The sequence below is a fragment of the Propithecus coquereli genome, unplaced genomic scaffold (genome assembly GCF_000956105.1).
Source record: "Propithecus coquereli isolate 6110/MARCELLA unplaced genomic scaffold, Pcoq_1.0 Scaffold181, whole genome shotgun sequence".
In the NCBI taxonomy this organism is placed as follows: Eukaryota; Metazoa; Chordata; class Mammalia; order Primates; family Indriidae; genus Propithecus; species Propithecus coquereli.
Window position 1 is genome coordinate 4,432,387 of NW_012142857.1, and position 23,161 is coordinate 4,455,547.

General features: G+C 52.7%; 1 protein-coding gene across 2 annotated transcripts in view; it reads left to right on the plus strand.

The window, feature by feature from the left end:
* Window positions 1-23,161, plus strand: part of CTIF (CBP80/20-dependent translation initiation factor) — a 295,612-nt gene that overhangs the window by 77,500 nt on the left and 194,951 nt on the right. For both annotated transcript variants that reach the window (XM_012642671.1, XM_012642672.1), the window contains exons 3-5: window positions 2,302-2,373; window positions 19,893-19,966; window positions 20,528-20,632. In XM_012642671.1, coding sequence (XP_012498125.1) covers window positions 2,302-2,373; window positions 19,893-19,966; window positions 20,528-20,632 — 251 coding nt within the window. The remainder of the gene's footprint in view (window positions 1-2,301; window positions 2,374-19,892; window positions 19,967-20,527; window positions 20,633-23,161) is intronic.

Here is a 23,161-nt window from a genome sequence, read left to right on the forward strand (position 1 = left end):
GTTTTTCTGCTAATGTCCTTTTTCCGCTCCAAGATCCAAATTTGCATTTAATTGCCATATCTCCTCCTTCTCCTCCAACCTGTGATACTTTGTTGGTCTTGTCTTTTCTTTTTCAACCTTGACATGTTTGAAGAGTTCCGATCACTGATTTTGGGGAAAGTTCATCAGTTTGGGGGACCCGATGTTCTCTGACTATCGATAAGGTCGAGGGTGTGCGTGTTTGGCAAGAATTCTCAGGAGAGGTGTGCCCCTCTCAGCGCATCCTGCTAGGGAGTCCGTGGTGGGAATACGTGTTGTTACTGGTCAGGTTCACCTTGACATGTGGCTGACATGGTGTCTGATGGGTTTCTCATTTTCTCCTTTTTCCCCCTGTTAATTATTAATAATAAATACCTTGGGGGAGATACTTCGAGATGACAATTTTTGAAACAGAGGGAATTTAATGCAGGGAATTGGTTACCCAGAGCCGAGAAGCTACACAACCAGAGACTCGCAGCTTCAGGCAACTATTACCGTCTCTTAACCCGATGAGCCGCAAAGGAAGGGGGTGGTGTTGCCAGAGCTCCAGGGTCAGGGGCACACACAGAAGCCTGTCTGGGGACGGCTGGAGCCACAAAGGAGACCCAGGCTGTGCTGGCAATGCCACCTGAGGGGTAGCGAGTTGGGGAGAAATGCCCTGGCCTCTCCCTTCTCCTGTCTCCCAGTGGCTGAACCCAGCCCCGCAGCCAGCTGCCGCAGGAGCCCCGGAATCGCAGTCTGCAGGGGTCAGGGCTGGGCAAGAAGTGGTTCTGACGCCTTTGCCTGTTCTCTAGGGCTGCACTGTCCAATATGGTAGCCACAAGCCACATGTGGCTCTCGAGCACTTGAAACGTGGCTCATCCAAGCTGAGATGTGCTCTATGTGGATTTCAAAGACTTAGTATGGATAGAAGAATGTAAAATATCTCATTAATAAATTCTTACATTGATTGCCTGTTGAAGTGATATTTTGATATGTTGGATTAAATAAAATATATTATTTAATTTAATTTTACCTGTGTCTTTTGAAAACTGGCTACTAGAAAATTTAAAATTACGCCCGTGGCTGCTACTGGTGGCTCTCGTTTCGTTTCAGTTGGGCAGCGCTGCTCTGGAGTGTACTCGTACCCAGCCTGTGCATTGTAATAGTTTGTCTTTCCTGGAAAAGGTCATGCCCTTGACAAACTGTTAGGAGGGAACGTCCAGCCAAGGTTTTAGAAAACCAGGACTGCACTGGCCTGGAGCCACCCACACTCACAGTTTTGACCAGGTGACCAAGTGCATCAAACAGAGAGACCAGGCTTCCCTCTGCTCTTCCCGCATCACACACAGTGTGGGGTAAGGTCACTGTTCAACAGCATTAGCCGGGGGCGAGCTCATGTTTAACATGAGGATAAAAGTGCCGCCGTATAGCTAGACGGCACCTGACAGGAGAGCTGTACTGCTGCTACGTATCTGTACAAGGTTTCAGAGCTTACAAAGGTCCTTTCTGCCAATGCTGCAGAGTCACCCAGCACTCCTGCCCCCACTTTGCAGAGGATGAAACGAAGCGTGAGAGATCTCATAGATTTCAGTGGCTCCCAGACTTCTAGGGCATCACTGGGGAGCTTGTCAAAATGCTGATTACCAGGTCCTGGCATGATCCACAGAGGGTGGAAGGTGGGGCCCAGGGACCTCTGCACGCAGGCTCTGGGGACTCTCACGCGGGTGGCTGTCAGACCACACTTTGGGACACACCCACCCTCCGAGCTCTCAGGGGTGTCAGTGCTGGGACTGGGCTTACGCCGGCCTTCTGATGGCTGGGCTGGGTTCTTCCTCCGTGCCAGGGCCATCGTCTTTTGGAGCTGGGCATACAGGAAGAGCCACATGTACATGCCTCACCTCCAGCTCCAGCCGCACCCTTGACATTGCAGAGGGCTAGTGTGGCTAAAGCCCACAGGTGGTCAGGTGGTCAAGCGTGGTGCTGGTTGTTCAAAACTCAGAATGACCCGGTGTCGCGTCTGGTTGACTTGGAATGTAGCCGGGTCTTCATCACTTTGGTGGGCCTAGGGGAGGGGAAATTAGTTTACCTCCCCCAAGCATACAGCAAAGGTTCACCCTGATGTGCAGCTGGGAGATGAGAACTGGGACCTGGTGGTAGGGAAGGATTTGCTCTTGCAAATGGCCAAGTAGAATTTTGTTCCGGTGCTACTGCGCAAGGGCAGGTGCACACCTGGGGGACCGGACCGGGCGAGGGTGAGGCTGGCTGTCCTGCCGTCACTGACCACTCCTTTCTGCCCTGCAGTGGACAGCGGACTGCAACGAGCCGCTGGACAGCAGCTGTTCCTTCTCCCGAGGGCGAGCCCCCCCACAGCAGGTAGGGAACCAGCTCTGTGCTCTGTCTGGGGGTGTCATGTGTCTTGTCTGTCCGGGATCCTGGGTGGCTCCTGAGCGGTGATGATCGGGAGAGCTAGGGAGGTGGGAGAGGGGACAGTGCATCTGCCCCTCTGGAAAGCCCGCCCTTAACTCCCTGCCCCCAGTGAAGCGCCCCTGCCTCGAACTCGCCAATCCGTAAGATTGCGTTTCAGTAGCTGCATTATATATAGTAACAAACATCTGGAAACCGCCCAGACATCCACTGAGAGGAGAGCGGGGAAGTGCTCTGTGATACATCCTCACAGTGGAATGTGCTACAACAGCCAAGTGAAGAACCGGAGGTTCATGCACCCACATTGATGGACCCCACAAGCAATGGGATGTGTTGCATTTTCTCATTGGTGGGCGCTTTGGAAATCATCTCTGCTCCAGGTCTGCAGAGGGCCCGGGAGGGGCAGTTTGCTGGGGGGACAGTCAGAAACCTGTCCATCCCCCATGGCTGACCAAATGTCCTGGGACCCGGCTGGAGTCTGCTTCTCTGCTGCTCGCCTGTGAGGTCCTCAGGGGCTTCTCGGTGGGTCGTGTGGCTGGGAGGGAAGGGAGGCAACTGCTCTTCAAGAACCATCCTGGTGACCCCAGGCCCCCCAGCACCCCCACACCCTCTGGTGGTCCTGCTCTTCTTGCTGATACCTCACTCCTGCCTGCAGGAGCCCATGCAATTAGAGGCTGAGAAAACCGTTTGTCCTCAACCCCAGCCCAGCCTCAAAATTAGTTCAGTGATGAGAGGCCTGATTTTTAGACATTAGGGACTGAATTAATTATGCACAAATAAGAGGGTGCCACAATCAAGACAAGTTTATTTTCTCTTGCTACCAGCCTGGACGGGTCTGCAGGGCTGGCCCGGCAGCTCAACAGAGTCGGTTGGGCTCCCTCCCTCTCACTGCTCTGCCCTCTCTGTGGCCCTTGTCCACGTGGCCCATGGTGGCTCATGCCCACGTCCATGCTCCCACCAGTGGGAACATGAGCCCTGGGTCTCATCCCTGGGAACCTCTGATTTCCCCTCATGAAGCAGCCATCTCCTGATGCCCCCTGGTGGAGGGATCGAAGCTGGCCAGCGTCCCTTGAGTGAGCAAGCCACAAGGAAAGCCCCATGCAGCTGGCCTGTGACAGCTGCCCTAGCCACACCTGTCCGGCAGGGGCTCTCTGATGGGGGGGACCAGGGAGCTGCCCACTGGTGCGTGTATTTGCTGTGTGTGGCTCCGATGCAGTGTTGCTGGCCCATCTTGCCCTTCAAGGCCCCCTTTGGCCTGACCCACCAGAGGCGAGAGCAGAGGTCCAGCTGCTGGGGACACCACCAGCCCCATGAGCACACCAGCTGGCCTCCTCACTGCACCCTCTCACCCAGGCAGACACCCTCCTGTTGCCATCAAGCTGTTCCATGTACATCTGCCAGTCCCCTCAGCCAGCTGGGCAACCCTAAGATGGGAGCTGGGGCTGGTTCTGTGTCCCCAGCCACCCCTGGCCTGGGGCCTTGCACACAGCAGGCATTCAGTAGTGATGCCTGAGACTGCACTGAGTTGGCCCAGGCTGGGTCCATGCAGTCACTCCCTCGTGGCCCCTTTCCTCTGGCCACACTTCGATGAGCTTTCCGGGGCTGTTGGGGTTGGGTGGCAGCTCTACTAACCCACATTCACCCATCGGGGAGAATTAGTTTCTGGGGGAAACTAATGAAGGTGGGTGGCTGACTGCTCTGTGCTCCCATGAAAGCCCCACTTTGGCTGCATGTTCCCAAGAAAGGAGAGGTTGGGAGAGGGATGCTAAGTTCTTGCATTCTGCCCAGAAAGCCCTGGGTGGTGGGTCACAGACCATGCCCTGAACCAGAGCCCAGGTGCAGGCACCATCTGGGGATTAATCATGCTCTCAGATTATTTATTCACCCACAGCAGACTTCCATCCTCATTCTGTTGGTTATTTTAACTAATGTATCAAAAAACAAAGACACAAAACACCCTTACCTTTCCTGAACCCTTTCAGAGGCACAAAGTAGGGGCGACCTAGGGTAGGTTGAGTCCCATGAAGTAGGAGGAAGGCAGCCTAGAGAGGCCAGAACAAAAGAACAGGCTACAGAGAGTCCAGCAGAGGCCCGCCCAGCTGCCGGCAGCTGGGAGTCAGCTGTGTTTGGGATCCCTCGGCTTCCTGGCATCCTCTTTCCGAGAGACCCGCCCATCACCTCGTCCTTTGGTCAGGATGTCGGAATAGTTTCCAGCTTGTCGTTGTAACAGGGGAAAGCATGGCGATGGCTGAGAGGAATGCACCTGGCATGAGAGTGTAACAGGACATTCAGAAAACTTTCCAAGGTGCTGGCATGGGATTTGGAATTCAGGAAAGAAGCCAAAGGCATATGAAAGGTTTTATGGGCCCAGCAGTGAGCGGCTCTTTTCCATCTGCACAGAAGTGCCAAGGAAAGGAAATCAATGTGCACAACAGCAGCAGAGCCTCTGATTAGACCTTGAGAAGGACTTCCTGACTGAAGGACTTGTTGGCCCACAGTGTTGGCTGTTGAGCAAGGTGATGAAGTCTTTGCTGGGAACTTGATGAGCACGCCTCCTTATCAGACAGCATCATGCGAAGCCCTGATCCCACACTCCCTGGAACCATAAGTGTAGGGCACTCCCCTGTTCCATCAGGATGCCCTGTAGCAAATCGAAGCCCCTGGAAAGCATAGAAGAGCCTGTGTCAAGGACCAGGAGAACCAGATGTTGACCCAGGAGCGACACTGATTCCAAGCACTTTGTCTGCAAAATGAAGTGCTGGCCTACACAGATCTCCAAAGCTCCCCGGAAATCTCTTTTCTTGTTTACATTCTGTGTCTCCCTGAGATGTCCAACTGCATCCAAATTACTACAGCAGCAGGGGTGGGTCTTCCTGATTTCTCCACTGGTCCCCACCCCAATACCTTTGTCAGCCTCAGGCTAGTTATACTGACACCACCATGGACTCCGACCCAGGAGGTGACAGGTGGCAGGAAGAAAGGAGAACCTCAAATGCATGGATTACCTCTTGCCCTAGAAAAGGGTGGACGGAGTTTTCTGCCAATCATCTCGCTGCCCTCTAGTCATTATAGGATTTGGTTCTGTGCCAATTTAAAAAGTCATTAGTACAAATGATGTCTTAGTAAAAGTGCCTGGATTTTTCAGCAAGTTCCATGGATATATAAGAAACATCATGTGTATGTTTGTGGTGCTGTTCTCTGTTCAGTTGACGTTCGTTGAGCACCTGCTGTGAGCTCAGCAGACACGTGTGAGCTAGAGCCTGTGGGTCACTGCCTGTTTGCAGAGTGGAGGCTAGTTCATGTAAAACAGGGTGACAACATACACGTTAAGTCCCCCAAAGAGATGCCATCCCAACGACAGGAACCGCAGTGATTCCAGAGAGTGGTTCCGTTGGTCTCTGTGGGTAAGGAGGTGTCTTCCAGGACATGAGACCCGGTCTGTGCCTTTGGGAATGGGTAGAATATTTGCCAGATGGAAGGGAAGAGAGAAGAAGATGAAGAGAGAAGACATGATGTTAGCGAAGGCTTGAAGTTGGGCATAGTGTTAGGGTGTTAGGGAGACAGGAGAGAGCACAGCTAGAGGCTTTGTGTTGGGTGTTACCCAAGTGGTGGGGATGGCCCAGCATCTGTGTGCTGGGCTGAGATGTGAGAACTGCTGTCCAACCCAGCCGTGTGTGTACCTTGGACTGTCTACCTTGTATTTTTTTCTGGTGTTATATACAGGTAAAGTCTGTCCCCTGTATCAGTCAGGATAGCCTAGATAATGCCGCAGTAACAAACAACCCCAAATCGCAGTAACTTTAAACAACCAGGACCCAGCTTGAGGTCGCGGTTGCCATTTTGACCAGTCATCATGACGGAGGGCAAGGGCTCTGGCGGTTCAGCGCTCCTGCCTAGAGGCAGCACATGCCATTTCCACTCTTGACTTTTCGCCCAGAACGGGTCACACGGCCTCATCCAACCATAAGCATGCTAAGAAGTAAAGTCCTCCTGGGATGGGGGAAACCAGATCTATTTGGTGACTACCTACAATGACCATCACATGCCCCGCCTCTAGTAGAAGCTCCTGAGAGGCTGGGACAGACCTTTTCTTTCCCTCCTCTCCTTCGCCACACCAAATCCTTGATGGGCTTCAAGGAATGAACTCTCCAGTGAACTCTGAAGATGTCACGGGCTCTCAGATGGCAAGAAGCTCAGAGGTCACCTGCTCCAGCTCCCCACCGTTCAGTGCAGGAACCCCCGCCCGTGGCCACTGGGCTGCTGGGCATTTCTCAGAACATCGTCAGGCTCCACTGATAGAAAGTTCTTTCTCTGATTCAGCCCTAAATTTCCTTCTCATAACTCCAGTGATGGCTTTGATTTTGCTCCTTTGCAAGTCTTCTTTTTAAACGAAATATCCTCCTTATTCCTGCATGAGGAATTTCCTTTGTTGTGGTTAGTTCGTTCCTTTGTTTATTTATTTGTTCTTTCACTGTGGATCCAGCCACCCAGTCGTCACTGCGGGGGCCGCAGTGTTCCAGGCTGTGTCCAGGCTGTGTGTCGGGCACTGGTGACTGGGATGGTGAGGGAAACAGACACGGGCCCTGTCTGTACAGAGGTTGAGGGGGGGACAGGTAATTAAGGCACAGTACCAAGAAGTCTGGGACATGACACAATGGTGCCTAGGTCCTGTCCCATCCCGGGTCACTGGCCCAGAAGTGCTGTAAGTGTGCACTGTAATTCCTCTTGCCATGCCTCCCACAACCGAACACAGTGCCACCTCTGCTGCTCCAGGCATGTGAGTCTCTTTTAGAAAATGCCATCTATCCCTGTCCTTGCGGTGCCTCTGGCTCCAGCTCACGAGGAGGAACAGGAAACGACACTTACTAAACAATATCGACCGCTGGATTTTACAGGGAGAATGATTAGCAGTGATTCACTGGGTGCCCACTGTATACAGTGTCGAGCCCCAGAGAACTTAGACTCTGCTTAGGGAAGTAAGATACTTTCGAGGGAGAAGGCAGCAGGCCAGGGCAGCATATGCGTGCAGGGAGGAGGGGGCTGCTGTCTGCAAGGGGGGCCTGCGTTCCTGCAGGGGAGATCAGACATACAGGCAGCAGGGAGGCACCAGGCTGTCATGGGAGAGCATCGCTCTGGGGTTAGGAGGCATGGTTCTAGCCTGCGCTGTGCCTCTGACTGACTGTTTGATCACGGATAAGATACATCATCTATCTCACTGCAGCCTCAGTTTCCCCTCCATAAAATGAATATGTAAACTATACTTAAGGTCATCAAGATGTTTTGTTAAAAATACAGACCTAGGCCAGGTGCGGTGGCTCACGCCTGTAATCCTAGCACTCTGGGAGGCTGAGGCGGGCGGATTGTTTGAGCTCAGGAGTTCAAAACCAGCCTGAGCAAGAGCGAGACCCCGTCTCTACTAAAAATAGAAAGAAATTAATCAGACAACTAAAAATATATAGAAAAAATTAGCCGGGCATGGTGGCACATGCCTGTAGTCCCAGTTACTCGGGAGGCTGAGGCAGTAGGATAGGTTGAGCCCAGGAGTTTGAGGTTGCTGTGAGCTAGGCTGACGCCATGGCACTCACTCTAGCCCAGGCAACAGAGTGAGACTCTGTCTCAAAAAAAAAAAAAAAAAAAATACAGACCTAGACTTCCACTTCTGGAAAATGCAATAGATGTTCTTGTCCATATTCTTCTTGCTAAGTACAACTAAAAAACCCCCTGGATGTTATGTATGAACATAAGAGGACTCTGAAAGGTGGAAGGAAGAAGGCAGACCAGCCAGGGTCCTCTGGACCTAAGGAATGACACACAAATGACTTGTTTTCTCTTTGTCTCATATATCCCAGTCTTGGTGCGGGTACGCCAGAAATGCCAGTGGACATAGACAAAAAAGTCCAGTAAAAGCCGCTCTCTCCAGGCAAAGGACCAGGAAGAGATAGATGGAGATGGGCTAGAAAAGAAAGAAAACAATAGGAAAAAACCTAGCAAAATAGAAAACTGTTAGACGATAACTGCTCTACTCCAGCTAAGCCTGAGTGGGAGCCTAGATTCCACCCTCACTGGGCTGTAATGAGGCACTGCAGCCCCCTCCCCCAGGAGAAGGCCAGGAGGGAGCTGCAACTTTCATCCCTGCCAGCTGGTGTGGAGGCTCCCTACCCACACTCCAGGGTGGCACTGGAGACCATGCGGGAACTTGGACCCGTGCCCCGAATTGGCAGTATTGAGGTGCCCCTTCCCTCCATGCTGGATGGTGTTGGAGGAGGCCTAATAGAGAGTCAGACATTCATCAAAGCCGGTGGAAACGAGGCCAGCCCCACTGCAGAGTCGGAGGCAACCAGGTGGAGCTCTGAAACTCCCACCTCCGCCCAGTGGTAACAGCCAGCGCACCCCAGGGGCGTCAGAGAGGGGCGAATGGGGGACCTACACTCCATCTCCAGCTGGCAGTAGTGAGGCTGGGCCCCCTCCCCTTTGCCCCTGCCAGAGGAGTGTCACAAAAAAAAAATAGTTAAAGCAGAAGATTTAAATAAGATTCTGTCTCATATGGTACCACGAAAATGTCCTGGTTTCAATTGTAAATCATTTGTCATACCAAGAACTGGGACGATTTCAAACTGAATGAAAAAGTCCATCAGTAGATGTCAATGCTTACATGCCAAATTGGACTTCATCAAAATTAAACCTTTGCTCTGGGATGGCCTGTGTTACAAGGATGAAAAGACAAGTTACAGAGAGGGAGAAAATATTTTCAAAATACATACCTGGCAAAGGACTAGTTTTGCTGAAGGACTGGTTTCTAGAATATATAAAGAGCTCTCAAAACTCATCATTGGAAAACAGTCCAATTAGAAAATGGAAAAAATACACAAAGAGACATTTTTCACTAAAAAGGACAGACCGTTGGCAAATAAACAAAAAGATATTCAACATCATCAGCCATTAGGGAAATGTAAATTAAAACCACAATGAGATACCATTGTACTCCTATCAGAATGGCTAAAATAATTTTTTAAAAAGTGACAACGCTGAGTGCTGGTGAGAACACAGAGAAACCGGATCACTTGTGCAGTGGTGCTGGGGGTGTGAAATGGTATAGCCATTCTGGGAAAAAAAGCTTGGCAGTTTCCTAAAAGAAAAAACTAAACCTGCAAGTACCATATGATCCAGCAGTTGCACTCCTGGGTGTTTATCCCAGAGAAATGAAAACTTACGCTCACACAAAAATTTATGCCCAAATGTTTATGGCAGCTTTATTTGCAACAGCCAAAAACGGGACACAACCCAGGTGTCCTTCAGCAAGTGAATGGTTAAATACATGGCGGCACTCAGCAATGAAAGGGAATGAACTAGTGGCAATGCGGCAACCTGGGTGCATCTCCAGAAAATCATGCTGAGCGATAAAAAATCCAGTCCTCGAAAGTTGCATACTCTGTGATTCCATTTATAGACCATTCTGGAAATAACAAAGTAACAGAAATGGGGAATAGGTTAGTGGTTGCCAGGGATGAGGGAAGGGGGTGGGGTAGGAGGGAAGGGGGCGTGGCTACAAAGGGCAGTAGGAGGGGCCTTGTGGTGATGGGACCATCTTGTATCTTGACCATGTCAATGGTGATATCCTGGATGTGATGTTGAACTGTACTTTTACAAGTTTCCCCATGGAGGGAAACTGAGTGAAGTGTACAGGGGGTCTCTGTATTATTTCTTATAACTACATGTGAATTCACAATCATCTAAACATGAAAAGGTTAATTTTTAAAAAGTATGACCCTTTTTGTTTCATCAGAATCTTACCTGGGAATTCCATGCAGAAACCCGAAAGGAGGAGCGCTGCCTGGTGAGGCAGAGGAGGAGCACCACCTGCTTTCTCCCCCTGCTCCCACCTCGTGGCTCTTAGAACATCTCTGTAGGACTCCTAGGTCCCCTGGACCCAACCGTCTCTCAGCCCCTTTCCTGCCCTGCCTTCCTGTGATTCTGAGTCTGGTAGCGGCAGGAAGGGACAGGTCCCTGGGACTGGGGAGTTCAAAGAAGAACTCCTTGTGAGGGAGCCTGGGAGGGTGGGATGGTGTTGAATGGGAGCCTTGATTTCCCTGTCTCTGGTAGGGAGTGGGGGACAGTTGAGTGGTCTCCCGTTATGTCAGCAGATGTTGGACAGGCAGTCGGCCAGAAGTGGCCTCCGGTGTGGCTCGGTCCAGGACAGGTTCAAATAACACAGCCCATTTAAAACCTAAATCCCAATCCTAATTAGCTGAGAGAGTGGGCAGAAGGGGCTGGCTTAGGAGAAATGAACTTGGCTGTGGGCTTCAGGCAATGTCCCCCACCTCTCCCTGGCCTTCGGTCTTAATTCAAAGACAAAGGGAGCAAAGGGAGAAGAGACAGGCTGGACAGACTGACACAGATGTCCCAGAGTAAAAGGAATGGCCTTTCCCTTTCCTGACGTCAGCTCTGGTGCCACCCAGAAAGCTGTCTCTGCTGGTCTCTGCTCTGTCATTCTCATGCCTCAAAGACCCATTGGGGGATCCATCTCCCTCTTTCTCCACCAGAGGTGGGATGCTGTCCTTGGTGCTGAACACACACACACACACACACACACACACACACACACACACACACACACACACACACGTATGGTGCTGCCAGGATAGGGCTATTTCTCCTTGGGGCTTGCCCTTCCCCACCGCCACCCTCTGCACCTCTCTGTCTCCTTAGTTCCTCTCTGAGCAAATCCAGGTCATCCTCAAAGTCTGCTTGGTTTCGGAATGAGCGGAGTTTCAGAAGCGGCCTCCAAGAACCCCCTGTTTTGGCCCAGGAGATGACTTTGGACTCTCCTGTCCCTGAACGTTTTGTGTAATGTACAAGCTCTCACGGTGTCTCTCCTCTGTCCACCTGCGCTCCCCCACCCTTCCCTGGGACTCGCCGGTCCAGCCCCAATGCTCGTGGACAGGGGATGCTCAGGTACAGGGACCCAGAGCGACCTGCGTGAGGTCCCAGGAAGCAGGCGGCAGGCCTAGGATCCCATTCTCCCCACTCTCAGTCCAAACCCTGTTGCCACTTGAAGGTCGTCCCCAGATCCCTGCTGCTCTCTCCTCCAGGCCTGCAACTGTCGGGGAGGTATGTTGTCACACAGCACATGACTGTGTGCCATCTTGAGTGGTCCTTTCCATTTCTGCGACTCCCTCTGTGAGGGCAAGGCCCTTGTGGTCCACCCAGTGCGTAGCACTGTGCTGATGCCCTCGGGTGGGCAGGGACAGATCGGAGCTCCAGCCATCCTTAGGGAGCATAGAGCAAACTTCTGTGCATTGTTTCGAGGTATGACCGCCCAGCTAGCTCCCCTGGGAGCCCTGTGTCTATGAAGTGAGAGAGCCCGTGTTAGGATCAGGCTTGCCTCGCCCCTTGTGATGGCATCTGCGGAGTACGCCCTGCACCGAGAAGGGTATGGACCAGCACTGCGAGCCCTTTGAGGAGCAGGGACCACGCCACCTCTTTCTCTCCGGTTCCCAGAGCTGGGCCCTGTCAGCCCAGCTGCCCACGTACCGAGGGCACACTTGCTCCTGGGGTCTCGGGGACCCCAAGACACCCCAGCCCCAATGTCACCTGATGCAGCAGATGCGCTGGGGAAATCCAGTCTGACACGCCCCAGAATTCTCTAATTCTCACCTGTGACTCCCCCGGTCATGGCGAGCGTCCTGCTGCTGCCCCCTGTCCCATCCAGCCAGGCTCTGCTGAGTTTCCAAACACTCACAGCCCAGAACTGTCACTACACACACCCCCACACACATGCACAGGCAAAGATCACTGTGCAACTGTGTATTTATAGAGAAGACCCAGCGGCGTGGAAGAGGTTTGTTGTTGTTCTCACTGCACCTGACTTTGCATGCTTTTCCACTACACGGCGACTGACTCACCCTCACCTTGTCACATGTACCTGTGCATGGAGACCCTGTCCTTGTACTACCAACGCACGCTCCATATTCCCTCTTCCTTCGGTGCCTGTGTCGTACTCCCCCCACCAGCTCTGCGTTAGCAAACATCGGCACAGATAGGCGTGGAGAATCTGGATGTTTCCAGGGGAGGGCTGTGTTCCTGCTCCATGGAAGTCTCCTCAGTGGGGCCAGAGTTTACCAGCCTGAATAGTATAAGTGCACACTGTGCAGGGGTCAAGAGCGTAGACTATGGGCCACGCTGTCTGTGCTCCCACCCTGGGAACGAGCTCCATGAACGAGGGCAAGTTCTCTGTGCCTCAGTGTCCTCAACAGTAAAATGGGGATGTTGACAACGCCATCTGCTCCCTGCAGTGCTTGGGCAGTGCTGGCAGGTACTGCATCCTGGGTTAATGTCTGCTATTGTCATCATCTGTATTCTTGGCCTTTCTAGGAGTCTGGCCTCCCCTGAGCTGGGGACATCCATGGGGTCCTTCCAGAGATGGCTTCAGTGCCCCTGCCCATGGGGGAGGCTGTTTGCATTTTCTTTTCTATGTGGTCTAAAGTGCTCATTATCCCTCTGCGAGCTGTTCTGCCAGCAGCATGGTGCTCCCTGGCATGGGGCCCCTAAGTGCCAGTAAAAGGGGCTGTTGGGAAGGATTCAGCAGCATTTGAGGGCTAAAAACAGCCCACTGAGAAGGATGATGGTTTTTCATAAGGCTTCTTAGAACCTTGGCATTTCAGCAACCTGGGGGCAGGAGCTGGGCGATCTCAGGACTGGGCAGGAGGCTATGCTCAGAGGGAAGCTGCAGTCACCAGGGCCAGTCATGGAATTGCAAACTGGAGAATGCTCTTTAAGAAGCCACCGAGTCTTTGATGGCTAGCTCTCGGTGCCTGGCCACCGAGTCTGCACGAAGACATACTTAATGAATGATCCTGGGTCCCAAGGCTGGGGTGGGGGCAGGCGAATGGCAGGGAGATACAACAAAAAAGCGAAGCCAGGGTTTCTATCTTCAAAGGGATGACAGGCTACCGGGGAGAAATGAACATAGAGAGTGTTAGACAAGTGTTTCCCAAAGGGGGCTCCATGGAACCCTAGTCCTGCACAATTCTCTGAGGAATCAAAAGGAAGAGTGGGATGGATTTCTGGCCAACACTTTGGTAACTATTGCATACCGTACTTCCACCTACTTGAACAGTCAACATCCACTGAAGACCAATAAAGGCACTGAGAAATTCTGCAATAAAATTTTAACATCTTAACAATTTGCCACATCTTCACATCTTAACAATCTTTTAATTCAGTGTGTCCAAGACATTTGACTGGGGAGCCTTTTAAAACTTTTTTTCCTCCATAAAACTCTCTTGAACATTTAGATGTGAGGACCATGTTTCTAAAAGCATAGTCTGTGGACCATCCCAGCTGCGGTAAATTTAAACCACCAACCCTCCCCTCTCTGAGCGGTTGTGAAGCAGGCTGACATTTGAGAGCCAGTAGATTCGTGTTTCTAGAGCACCCCAGGGAGCCGTGCAGGAGAACAATCAGGAAGGGGTGTGCGCAGTGTGTGCTGCGAACCGTGCTTGCTGGGGGGTTCCTGGGGCACAAGCTGTTGAGGAAGCTGCAGAGCCACAGGGAGGAGGAGACCTGAACTGGGTCCCAACAGGAAGAAGGACTTGTGTGGCGCGTGTGGAAAGAACATTCGTTCGTTTGTTTGCTCTGAGCCCAGAGAGGAATATAATTCCATACATTCTGCGCTGGGCGTGGCATCAGAGCTCCGTCATAGGCGGATGGTGTCCTAGCCTCACAGCGACCCTGCACGTTACCAGCGTACCGAGGGGAAAACTGAGGCCTCAGGGTTGGACTTGAGAGGTAGGGGCGTCTGGCACGAGCCGAGCCCAGGCCACCTTCTGCTCTGTCCCCAGCCTGACAGTCACCTCTCCACATGGGTCCTCGGTGAGCAAGGGGTGAGAGTGCTTGGAAAGTGAGGCGGGTCTGGCCTCTGGTGAGAAGTTCCAGAAATCAGGTGGCGGTCTGCCCGCGTGGGGGTCTTTCTGAAGGCCCCGGCCCCTCCTGCTTCTCTGACTTCTGGATATTCAGAGGCTTGTGGAACAAGTGACACATGTATGTGTGTGGTATGTATGTGTGTATGTATATTGTATGTGTTGGTGTTGTGTACGGGGGGTGTGGTGTGTAGGGGTATGTGTGGCACGTATGTGTATGATGTGGTGTCTACATGTATCTGTGTGCGGTGTGTTGTGTGTACATGTACATGTGTGGTGTGTATGTGTATGTGTGTGTGTATGTATTATGTACGTGTGGTGCATGTGGGTGTGTGTGCATGTGTTGGGAGTTGCAAGGTTTGAGGGTTGGTGTCCAGAACACAAGGGGGACATCCAGGCACTTTTATGGCTGTGAGGGTTTGCTTAGCCCTGGAGCCACGTGGCAGGGCTGGTGACCGAGTGGTCACTTGGGTGCTCTCAGCCCAGGGCCAACAGGCGTCTGTGATGCCAGTGGGTTCCTGGCAGTCTGGTGTACTTTCAGCAGTCAGTAACTGTCAAGTGAGGCCTGGCCGCCTCGGCACTGCCTGGGCCACCACCTCAGCATCAACAAGAGACAACAAAGGACAACAAAGGAACATTCTGTAGTCGAGACTCGTTCTGCTCTGGGCTGAGGCATGAAGGAGATGGGTTTCCATTTCCAAATGCCAGGCTATTCTCCAGCCCCTGCTGATGAAAGCTTGCGTGTGGTGGTGATATTCCTGCCACATTCCATCGGACAAACTCTGAGCAAATGTCCAGATTCTCATCATGCACTGAGTTCTTGTATCAGATAGAGTGACGCTACGTAGGCTGTCCCTGGTGGCCAAGGTGTTGCTGTATGCACACTTCTCCAGAGACTCCTCACCTGCTGGGACCTGAGGCTGCTGGTGACTGCCTCCTGATACTCGGACAGCGAGCCCAATGCCTTGCCCACAGCTCTCCCTCCGCGCGTCCAGCTCAGTGGCCGAGGGGCTCATTCCTGATGGTGCTGTCCCCTCCCCCTGCCTCCTACTCCAGGGCTGCCTAGCTGCACTGCTCCAGGGGCGCAGCCCACATGATGTTCTTCCTGGGGCCATGCAAAGATGGGGTTCCAGCTCCTGGGTCTGTAAAGGGCTCACAGTCCTGGCACTTCTGTTCCTCAGCTCTGAGAATCAGAGTCACATTGTTGTCATGGGGGAGGGAATGGAGGCAGGAGGTAGTTCAGTGTGGGAAGTAATGAGACCAGACCCGCTGCAATGGAGAGGTGACAATTGTGCAGGAGGGCCCCTGGGGCAGAGACACACCGGGCAGAGCGAAAGAGGAAGGAGATCAGTTGTAGGGACGTCTGGCCTGGGAGAGAGAATGCTGGCGGCATGGCAGGAGGCAGGAGGCTGCACTGCAGGGGTGGGGCTGGTTTGAGTGGGCTGTGCGCCTGGAATGGCAGGGAGATCTCTGAGTTTTCTGGCTTTTAAGTAGGGATCCAGGTTCCTGGCATCAGGTCAGGAACGTGTTCTCTCGGTTTCTGTAAGGAGTTGTAGGGATTCATTGAGAAAAATGTGTGTGAGAGTTTGCAACCCGTGACACCCTGGGAAAAGGGTGTTGGCTGTCCGACTGCCAGGGCTGTCTGGGCAGAGCACAGGTTGGCATTCTCACTCTGCTGCTCGCTGCCCAGCTCGGCCGAGGCACCTCCCTCCAGGGCTTCCGCATCCCACCTCCAAAACGGAGATGGCAACAACTCCTCACAGGGTCGGGGTTGTCCTGCAGATGCACAGAGAGGTGGCCTTCCTTGGAAAGTATAACGTAACGCATGCTTGCAAATGCCGCTTCAGCTCTGGCCCTCCTATCAGCCAGGGGGGCCTTTCCCTGGCCCCAGGAATCCAGAGGTCTGGAATTGGTAGGTCCCCTGCCAGGGGTGCTGCTTCGGAAGAGGCTAGTGCCCAAGTTTGACACACCCCAGATGACTTACACTGCAAGAGACTTTCACTGGCTTCCTCAAACATGTGTTTGCCTCTCGCCACAATAAGCTGTGTGACCTCGGTGAAGTCACTTCGCCAATCTGTACTTCAGATTCTTCATATTCAAATAGTCAGATTTCCCAGAGTGAAATACCATGTCCCGTAGAGGGTTTCCTTCTGGCCTGCACCTGTGCCACCACCATCCCCTCTCCTACCAGCAGCAGACATCACTAATCAATTATAGCATGCGCGTTCCTGAGCACTGAGTATCTGGCTCTAGGAATCCAGGAGGTCCCTGCCATCACGGTGCCGTGATCTTGTGCAGGAGAGAGGTCACTACAAGAAAATGAAGTGAGAACTGCCACAGACCAGCTCTGCTGCCATGGGTCACCCATGCAGGTGGCAAGTTCGGGGCAAAGTGGGGTAACTCCAGAGGCCCTTGCTAGCTGAGCCAAGCTTTGACAGATGGGGCATATTTGGAGAAGGCATGAAGGAATGAGAAAGTTCCCAGTCACTCAGAACCACAGGCTTCAGGGCTGGTGGTGCCCAGAGGGAGGGACCAGTCCTCATTTTGTGGATGAGGCCCAGGAAGGCTAAAGGACTTGTCCGACTGTGTCCCCTGAGCCCCATGAGCCCTCCTCCCTCAACCCTCATACCAGCCAGTTTGTGTGCCCTCTCCTTCAGAGCAATGAACAGCTGGGACCCACCAGCAAAGTGCTGTCTCTCTGGAAAGTGGGTTGGTTTCCACCACGAGGGAGTTGGACGGTCAGGGTGTGCTGAGCAGGAGGCGAGGGTTGGAGGGAGGAGAGCTTGCTTACGAGCTCTGCCCCATCTTGAAGAAAAGGAAGAGAATTCAAAACAAAACAAATCTCCCACATCCTGTGGCTTCTTTGCCAAGGTCTCTGGTTGCTGGAGGAGGCAGGGGAGGGAGACACTGAGCTTGGTCTGGGTTCATTTCTGGCCCAGCTCTCCATGCCTTGCATGCAGGAGACACTTAGTGAAAGCAGCATTGAAACAAACACATTGATACATACGCCTTTCTCTTTTCACCCGCGAGGCTTAGCCTTGTCCATTTGGACTCTGTTTGGCAATCACTGGTGTGATGTTGGCCATGGTCTGCAGTCAGGTGGTCACCAAAGGAGACAGCAGGTGTGATTTTCGTGAGCTGGTTCCTCAGGAAATGGAAGTTGGGGGGTCTGAGACCAGCCTGAGCTGGCCTGGGTCTGTGCTGGTCTTCCCAGGCTGCTCTGTTTGCAGGGCATGAGGACCCAGGCCCTCAGCTTCCTACCTGGTATGTAGCTGTGGGGACATGAGAAGACCACGCAGGTGTCATCTGTTGACTGCAGAGGGAGGGACAGGATGGACTGGCCTCACAAAAGGAGTTTGTAGACGAGATAGGTGGTTGATCACTGCATCAGTTTGCTAGGGCTGCTTGGTTGCAGACTTCTGACCACACACTGGGCGGCTTAGGAAAACAGAAATTTATTGTCATCTCACAGGTATAGTAGAGGCCAGAAGCCCAAAATCAAGATGTTGGCAGGGCCATGCTCCCTCTGAAGGCCCTTGAGAAGGATTTGTTCCAGGTCTCTCTCCTAACTCCAGTAGTTCCTTGGCCTATGGCAGCATCATACCAGTTTTCACGGGGTGTTCTCCTGTGTGCGCTTGTGTCTCAAATTCCCCCTTTTTATAAAGAGACCAGTCACAAGGGACTAAGGCCCACCCTCATGGCTTCATCATAACTAATCACATCTGCAATGACCTTATCTCCAAATACGGTTGAATGCTTAGGTCCTGGGGGTTAGGACTTAAACATACAAATTTTTTTGGTGAGGGAGGTGCAATTCAGCCCATAACAATCACTGAGGAGCACCCCTGGTAGGCTCTGACCAGCCTTGGGGCCCCCAGCACACTCTCTCCAGCCTGTTATGCAAACACAGAGGCCTTCAAGTTACCCAGAATGCCTGTGCGCCCTGCCGTGAGCCATCCCCACAGTGGTTCCCTTTGCCCGGATGACCCCTTTCCTCCTTCTCCCTCTGCTTGCCTGACCCCCACGAATCCTTTCATGCCCTGCTCAGGGAAGTCCTTCCTTGACCTCCTCGGGAAAGATGCCTGTGCTTTGGTCCTACGCGGCACCCTGAATCAGAGCGCAGATCACACTGTATTGTAATTCTTCATTATGTGCATGTCATCTCATACCATCCACCTTTGTGTCTTCAGCGTCTGCCTGGGCCCAGCCACACATGGAAAGGTGCTCGTCCAGTGTGTGAGCTAGTGGCCCTGAGAAGTGGCAGCTCCAGGGACAGATCAGTCAAAGCACATGTCAATAAAATCAGGCCCTACAGAGGGGTTCCAAAAATGAAGACTGGGGACACTACCAGAAGCTCAAACACACAGAGTTAAGTGCACATGTCATACATTTACAGTTCAATGGGTTCTCACAAACTGAACACACCTGTGCGACCAGCACCCAATCAAGAAATAGAACATTATTAGTCCCCCAGGAAGCCCCTGGTGTCCCTTCCAGTTACTAGCTGAGTTCTGTCACCACAGATTAGTTTGCCTGTTCTTGAACTTCACGTAAATTGAATCATATAACAGGTACTCTTTTGTGACTGGATTCTTTTGTTCCACATTATGTTTGTGAGACTTATTTAAATTGTTGCATGTTGTTTTAATTCATCTATCCTCACTGCTGTGTAATAGTCCAATATGTGAACATACCGCAATGTATTTATCCAGGCAACTGCTGACAGGCATTTGTGTGGTTTCCGGTTTGGAGCTATTACGAATAGTGCCGCTCCATACCTTAGTGTACACATCTTCTGGTGAACATCTGGGCACATTTCTGTTGTGTTTCTATACCTGGGGGGCATTTCCTGGGTCACAAGGCATGCACATGTTCAGCCTGAGTGGATGTGGAAGTTTTGTTTTTAAAAAGTATGATGATGGAAACCAGACTGTAGGGGTGAGGAGGGATGGAGGGATCAGCAGTGAGGTCAGAGAGTTGGAGAATTTGTCAGGGAGCCCAAGAGCAAAGAAACCAAATCACAGAAGCTGCATGGAGTGAAGTTTTCTGTCTCTGCGGTAAATCACGTAGGAGCACTGGAGGGAGAACTGAAGGTTGACTCAGCGAGAAATTCGGTCTCTGGTGTGGCCTTGGTTACTGGGGGCTTCTCTGGGCGTCGTGCTGTACTCCGAACGAAGTTGACCCCTATGTGGGCCTTCCAGTGTGCCTGGCTCTGCACAGCTCCCGCCTGGGGGGAGGTGGCTGCCATCAGGCGAGCAATGGTGGTGGCGGCTCCTCAGTGGGTTGTAAGGAGCCCCTGCTAGGTGTGCAGAGAGAACCATGGGCTGCGGGCATGACCTTGACCCTGACTGCACACCTCTCTAAAACGTCAGCAAAACGAAAGCCGGTGTCTGGTGGGAGGCCCGGAGTCCCCAGCCGGGACACTCACTCGGGGTGGGGGGCTCACTCCAGCCTCCCAGCTGCCAGCTTGGGTCCTGGGGAGGTCCTTGCCCACTGTCATCAGCGTCCTGGCCAAGCAAATAACGGCCCTTTCACTCCTGTGTCTTCCAGAATGGCAGCAAAGACAACTCCCTGGACATGCTGGGCACGGACATCTGGGCTGCCAACACCTTCGACTCCTTCAGGTAACTCCTCTTCCTCCTGGCTGCGCGTGCGGCTCCAACTGGGCCCCGGCGTGGTCAGGGGGCCGAGCGGCTGCTGATGGCTCACTGATGAAGAAGCGGAGAGGGACGGAGGGCGGTGGGGTAGCAGGGATGAGGCCAAAGAGGAAGGAGGGCAGAGAGACGAGGCGGGGCTCGCGGGGAGAGACGTGAGTGGGGGAGAGCAGAGGGTCTCCTGGGGCCAGGTGGGGGCGCTGGACCCGGCCCCCCTTGCTCGCCTCACCCCCGTCAAGGTCGCCTGGCCGCCCCTTTGAGCCCCTTGTCAGAGACTCTGGAGACGGTTCGGCCCCTCTCCCCAGCCGTCCTCGAACCAGGCATGAAAACAGACTGGGGGCCGGAGGGACGCCCGCGCGGGCGTTTTATCAGCGCCCATTTCCCACAGCGGGGCGCAGCCGGGTGGGGGCTGGGCGCCTCGGGCTCCATCCTGCTTGGGGGCCCCGCCACCGGGTCAGCCTGGCGTCGGTCCCCCCATAACGGGGCTTGTCGCCCCCTCGCCTCGCATTTCATGCCTCCCTCGCCCTCTAGTGGTGCCACCTGGGACCTGCAGCCGGAAAAGCTGGACTTCACGCAGTTCCACCGCAAGCTCCGGCACGCGCCCAAGCAGCCCCTGCCGCACATCGACCGCGAAGGGTAAGGGGCGGCGGGCGCTCGGCGGGGCTGGGGCGGGGCGGGGCGGGAGCGCTGTCACCGGGCAGGGGCCTGTTCCTGGCAGGGAGGCTCTCCTGCCGCACTAAGGACACGCAGGTGGCCAACGTCCTCACCTGCCGTTGACTTCGTGTGTCGGAACTGCCTTCCATCCGAAAAGGTGGTGTCAGGGCCTGGGCTGCCCTTGGGACAGGAATGTGACTCCAACCAGACACGGGGGTGTGGGACAAATGGCTGCTGTTTCTTTTATTTTATTATTTTCTTTTTCTTTTATTTATTTCGAGGCAGGATCTCACTCTATCACCCAGCCTAGAGGGCAGTGGTGTCATCAGAGCTCACAGCAACCTCAAATTCCAAGGCTCCAGCGATCCTCCCGCCTCGGCCTCCCGAGTAGCTAGGACAACAGGCACATGCCACCAAGCCTGGCTAATTTTTACATATTTTTTAGAGACAGGGTCTCACTATGTTGCCCAGGCTGGTCTTAAACTCCTGGCCTCAAGCGATCCTCCTGTCTCGGCCTCCCAAAGAGCTGGGATTACAGACACGAGCACTGTGCCCAGCCTCTTTTATATTTTTAAAATAATTTTTATTGTGATAAAGTTCATATAACATAAAATTAACCATTTTAAAGTGTGTAATTCTGTGGCATTTAGTATATTCACTGTGTTGTGCACCTTCCACCTCTGTCTAGTTCCAAAATATTTTCAACACCCCAATATAAACCCCATACCCCACCCTCAACCCCTGGCGCCCGCTAATCTGCGTTCTGTTTATGAATTTATTTATTCTGGATACTTATAGAAATGGAGTCATACGTGACCCTTTGTTTCTGGCTTCTTTCCCTTAGCATAACATTTTTGAGGTTCATCCACATTGTAGCATGTATCAGAACTCTGTTCCTTCTCATGGCTGAATAATGTTCCATTGTATGGATGTACCACAATTTGTTTATCCCTTCGTCTGCTGATGCACACTTGGGCTGGTTCCACCTTGCAGCTGTTGCGAATAATACTGCTATGGACATGCATGTAAAGTATCTGAGTCCCTGCTTTTAATTCTCTGGGTGGATCCCTAGGAGTGGGATTGCTGGGTTGTATGCTAATTCTATGTGTAACTTTTTGAGGAACTGCCAGACTGTTTTCCACAGCGGCTGAATATTCCACATTCCTGCCAGCAACATACAAGGGTTCTGATTTCTCCTCATCCTCTTTCTTCGTGTTCAGTTATTATACCGATGGCCCTTATTTTTCCTTCTAGCCCTCCCTTTCACACTCTTGTCTCCCTGTCACTCAGATCTAAGCATAACTGACATTACTGGACACTTTCCTGTGTCTCACATGTCCTCCTGCTGCCATCTTTGCCCCACCCACCGCTAGTGGTCACCCCTTCCCATGGCAGCACTGGTCTGTCCTTGCAGTGTAATGAGCAACAACCCACAGAAAGAGGTGGTCTCATCCCCATTTTAGAGGTGAGAGAAATGACGCTTAGAGGGGCAAAGCCACTTGCCTAAATAGCAGAGCCATGACGTAAGGCCAGGCCTTCTGACGCCATCCAGTGCCCGGGTCTTTACACCAGGGTATCCTCAACCTCCTTGAAGTTTTCTGCAAAATTGTGTGTGCACGGTTGTGTTTTTCTCAGAGAGGCCCACCACTTGCATCAGACTCTCCCAGGGGACCCACCCTCTTGCCACACCTCCTTTTTTCATCGTCCTGCCCATTGTGGGTTCCATTTTTCTTTGGGTAGAGAGGGGAGATGGCTACTCTGCAGGGGTGGGGAACCTGCAGCCTCTGATTTCAAGATTGTTCTTTTTTTAAGCACAAAAGGAGGCAAGAAAACCTTCATCTTTCTCTGCTGCACCCCTTTTAATAAAAGGATTTGTTCTGTAAAATTTGGATTCAGTCAAAGGCCACACTTAAGGACCTAGAAGGCCACATGTGACCTTAAGGCTGCAGGTTCCCCACCCCTGGTTGAGTATGGAGACACCTGTTAGAGGGAGATAGAGTGTGGGAGGGACACAGCTGACCACCCGTCCCTCGCTGCCGGCTCAGCCCACCCCTCCAGCGGCAGCGGCACGGGGCTGTGCCTCCGCAGTCCTGTCTTCAGGAAAGGTGGCCTTCACTTAGCCGGTAGAATTCAGGAGTGGGTTTTCAGCAGAGGTGCTGCTTGCCATCTGCCCTGCTGTGGAGTGGATTGGAGGTTGGATCTGCCACGGGAACGGGAGGAGCACTGCACTTTTCTCAAGTCCAAAGAACCAGTCTGTCACTAGATCTGCTGAGTCCCTGGGTGGCTCTAGGTGCCATGAAAAAAATAGACACACACGCTATACAATATGGTCTTTGCCCAGAAGGATGTTCAGTCTACTGGGAAAAGGAGACATGAACCCATGATTGAGAATGTATAGAGGAAAAAAATGACTAAACTGTGTGGCGCCTATTTAGAGCGTAGGCAGTATACAGTATGATACCAGGGGTGGGGTTAAATAAAGTGAATGCAAAAGGGGTTAGAAAAGAGAGC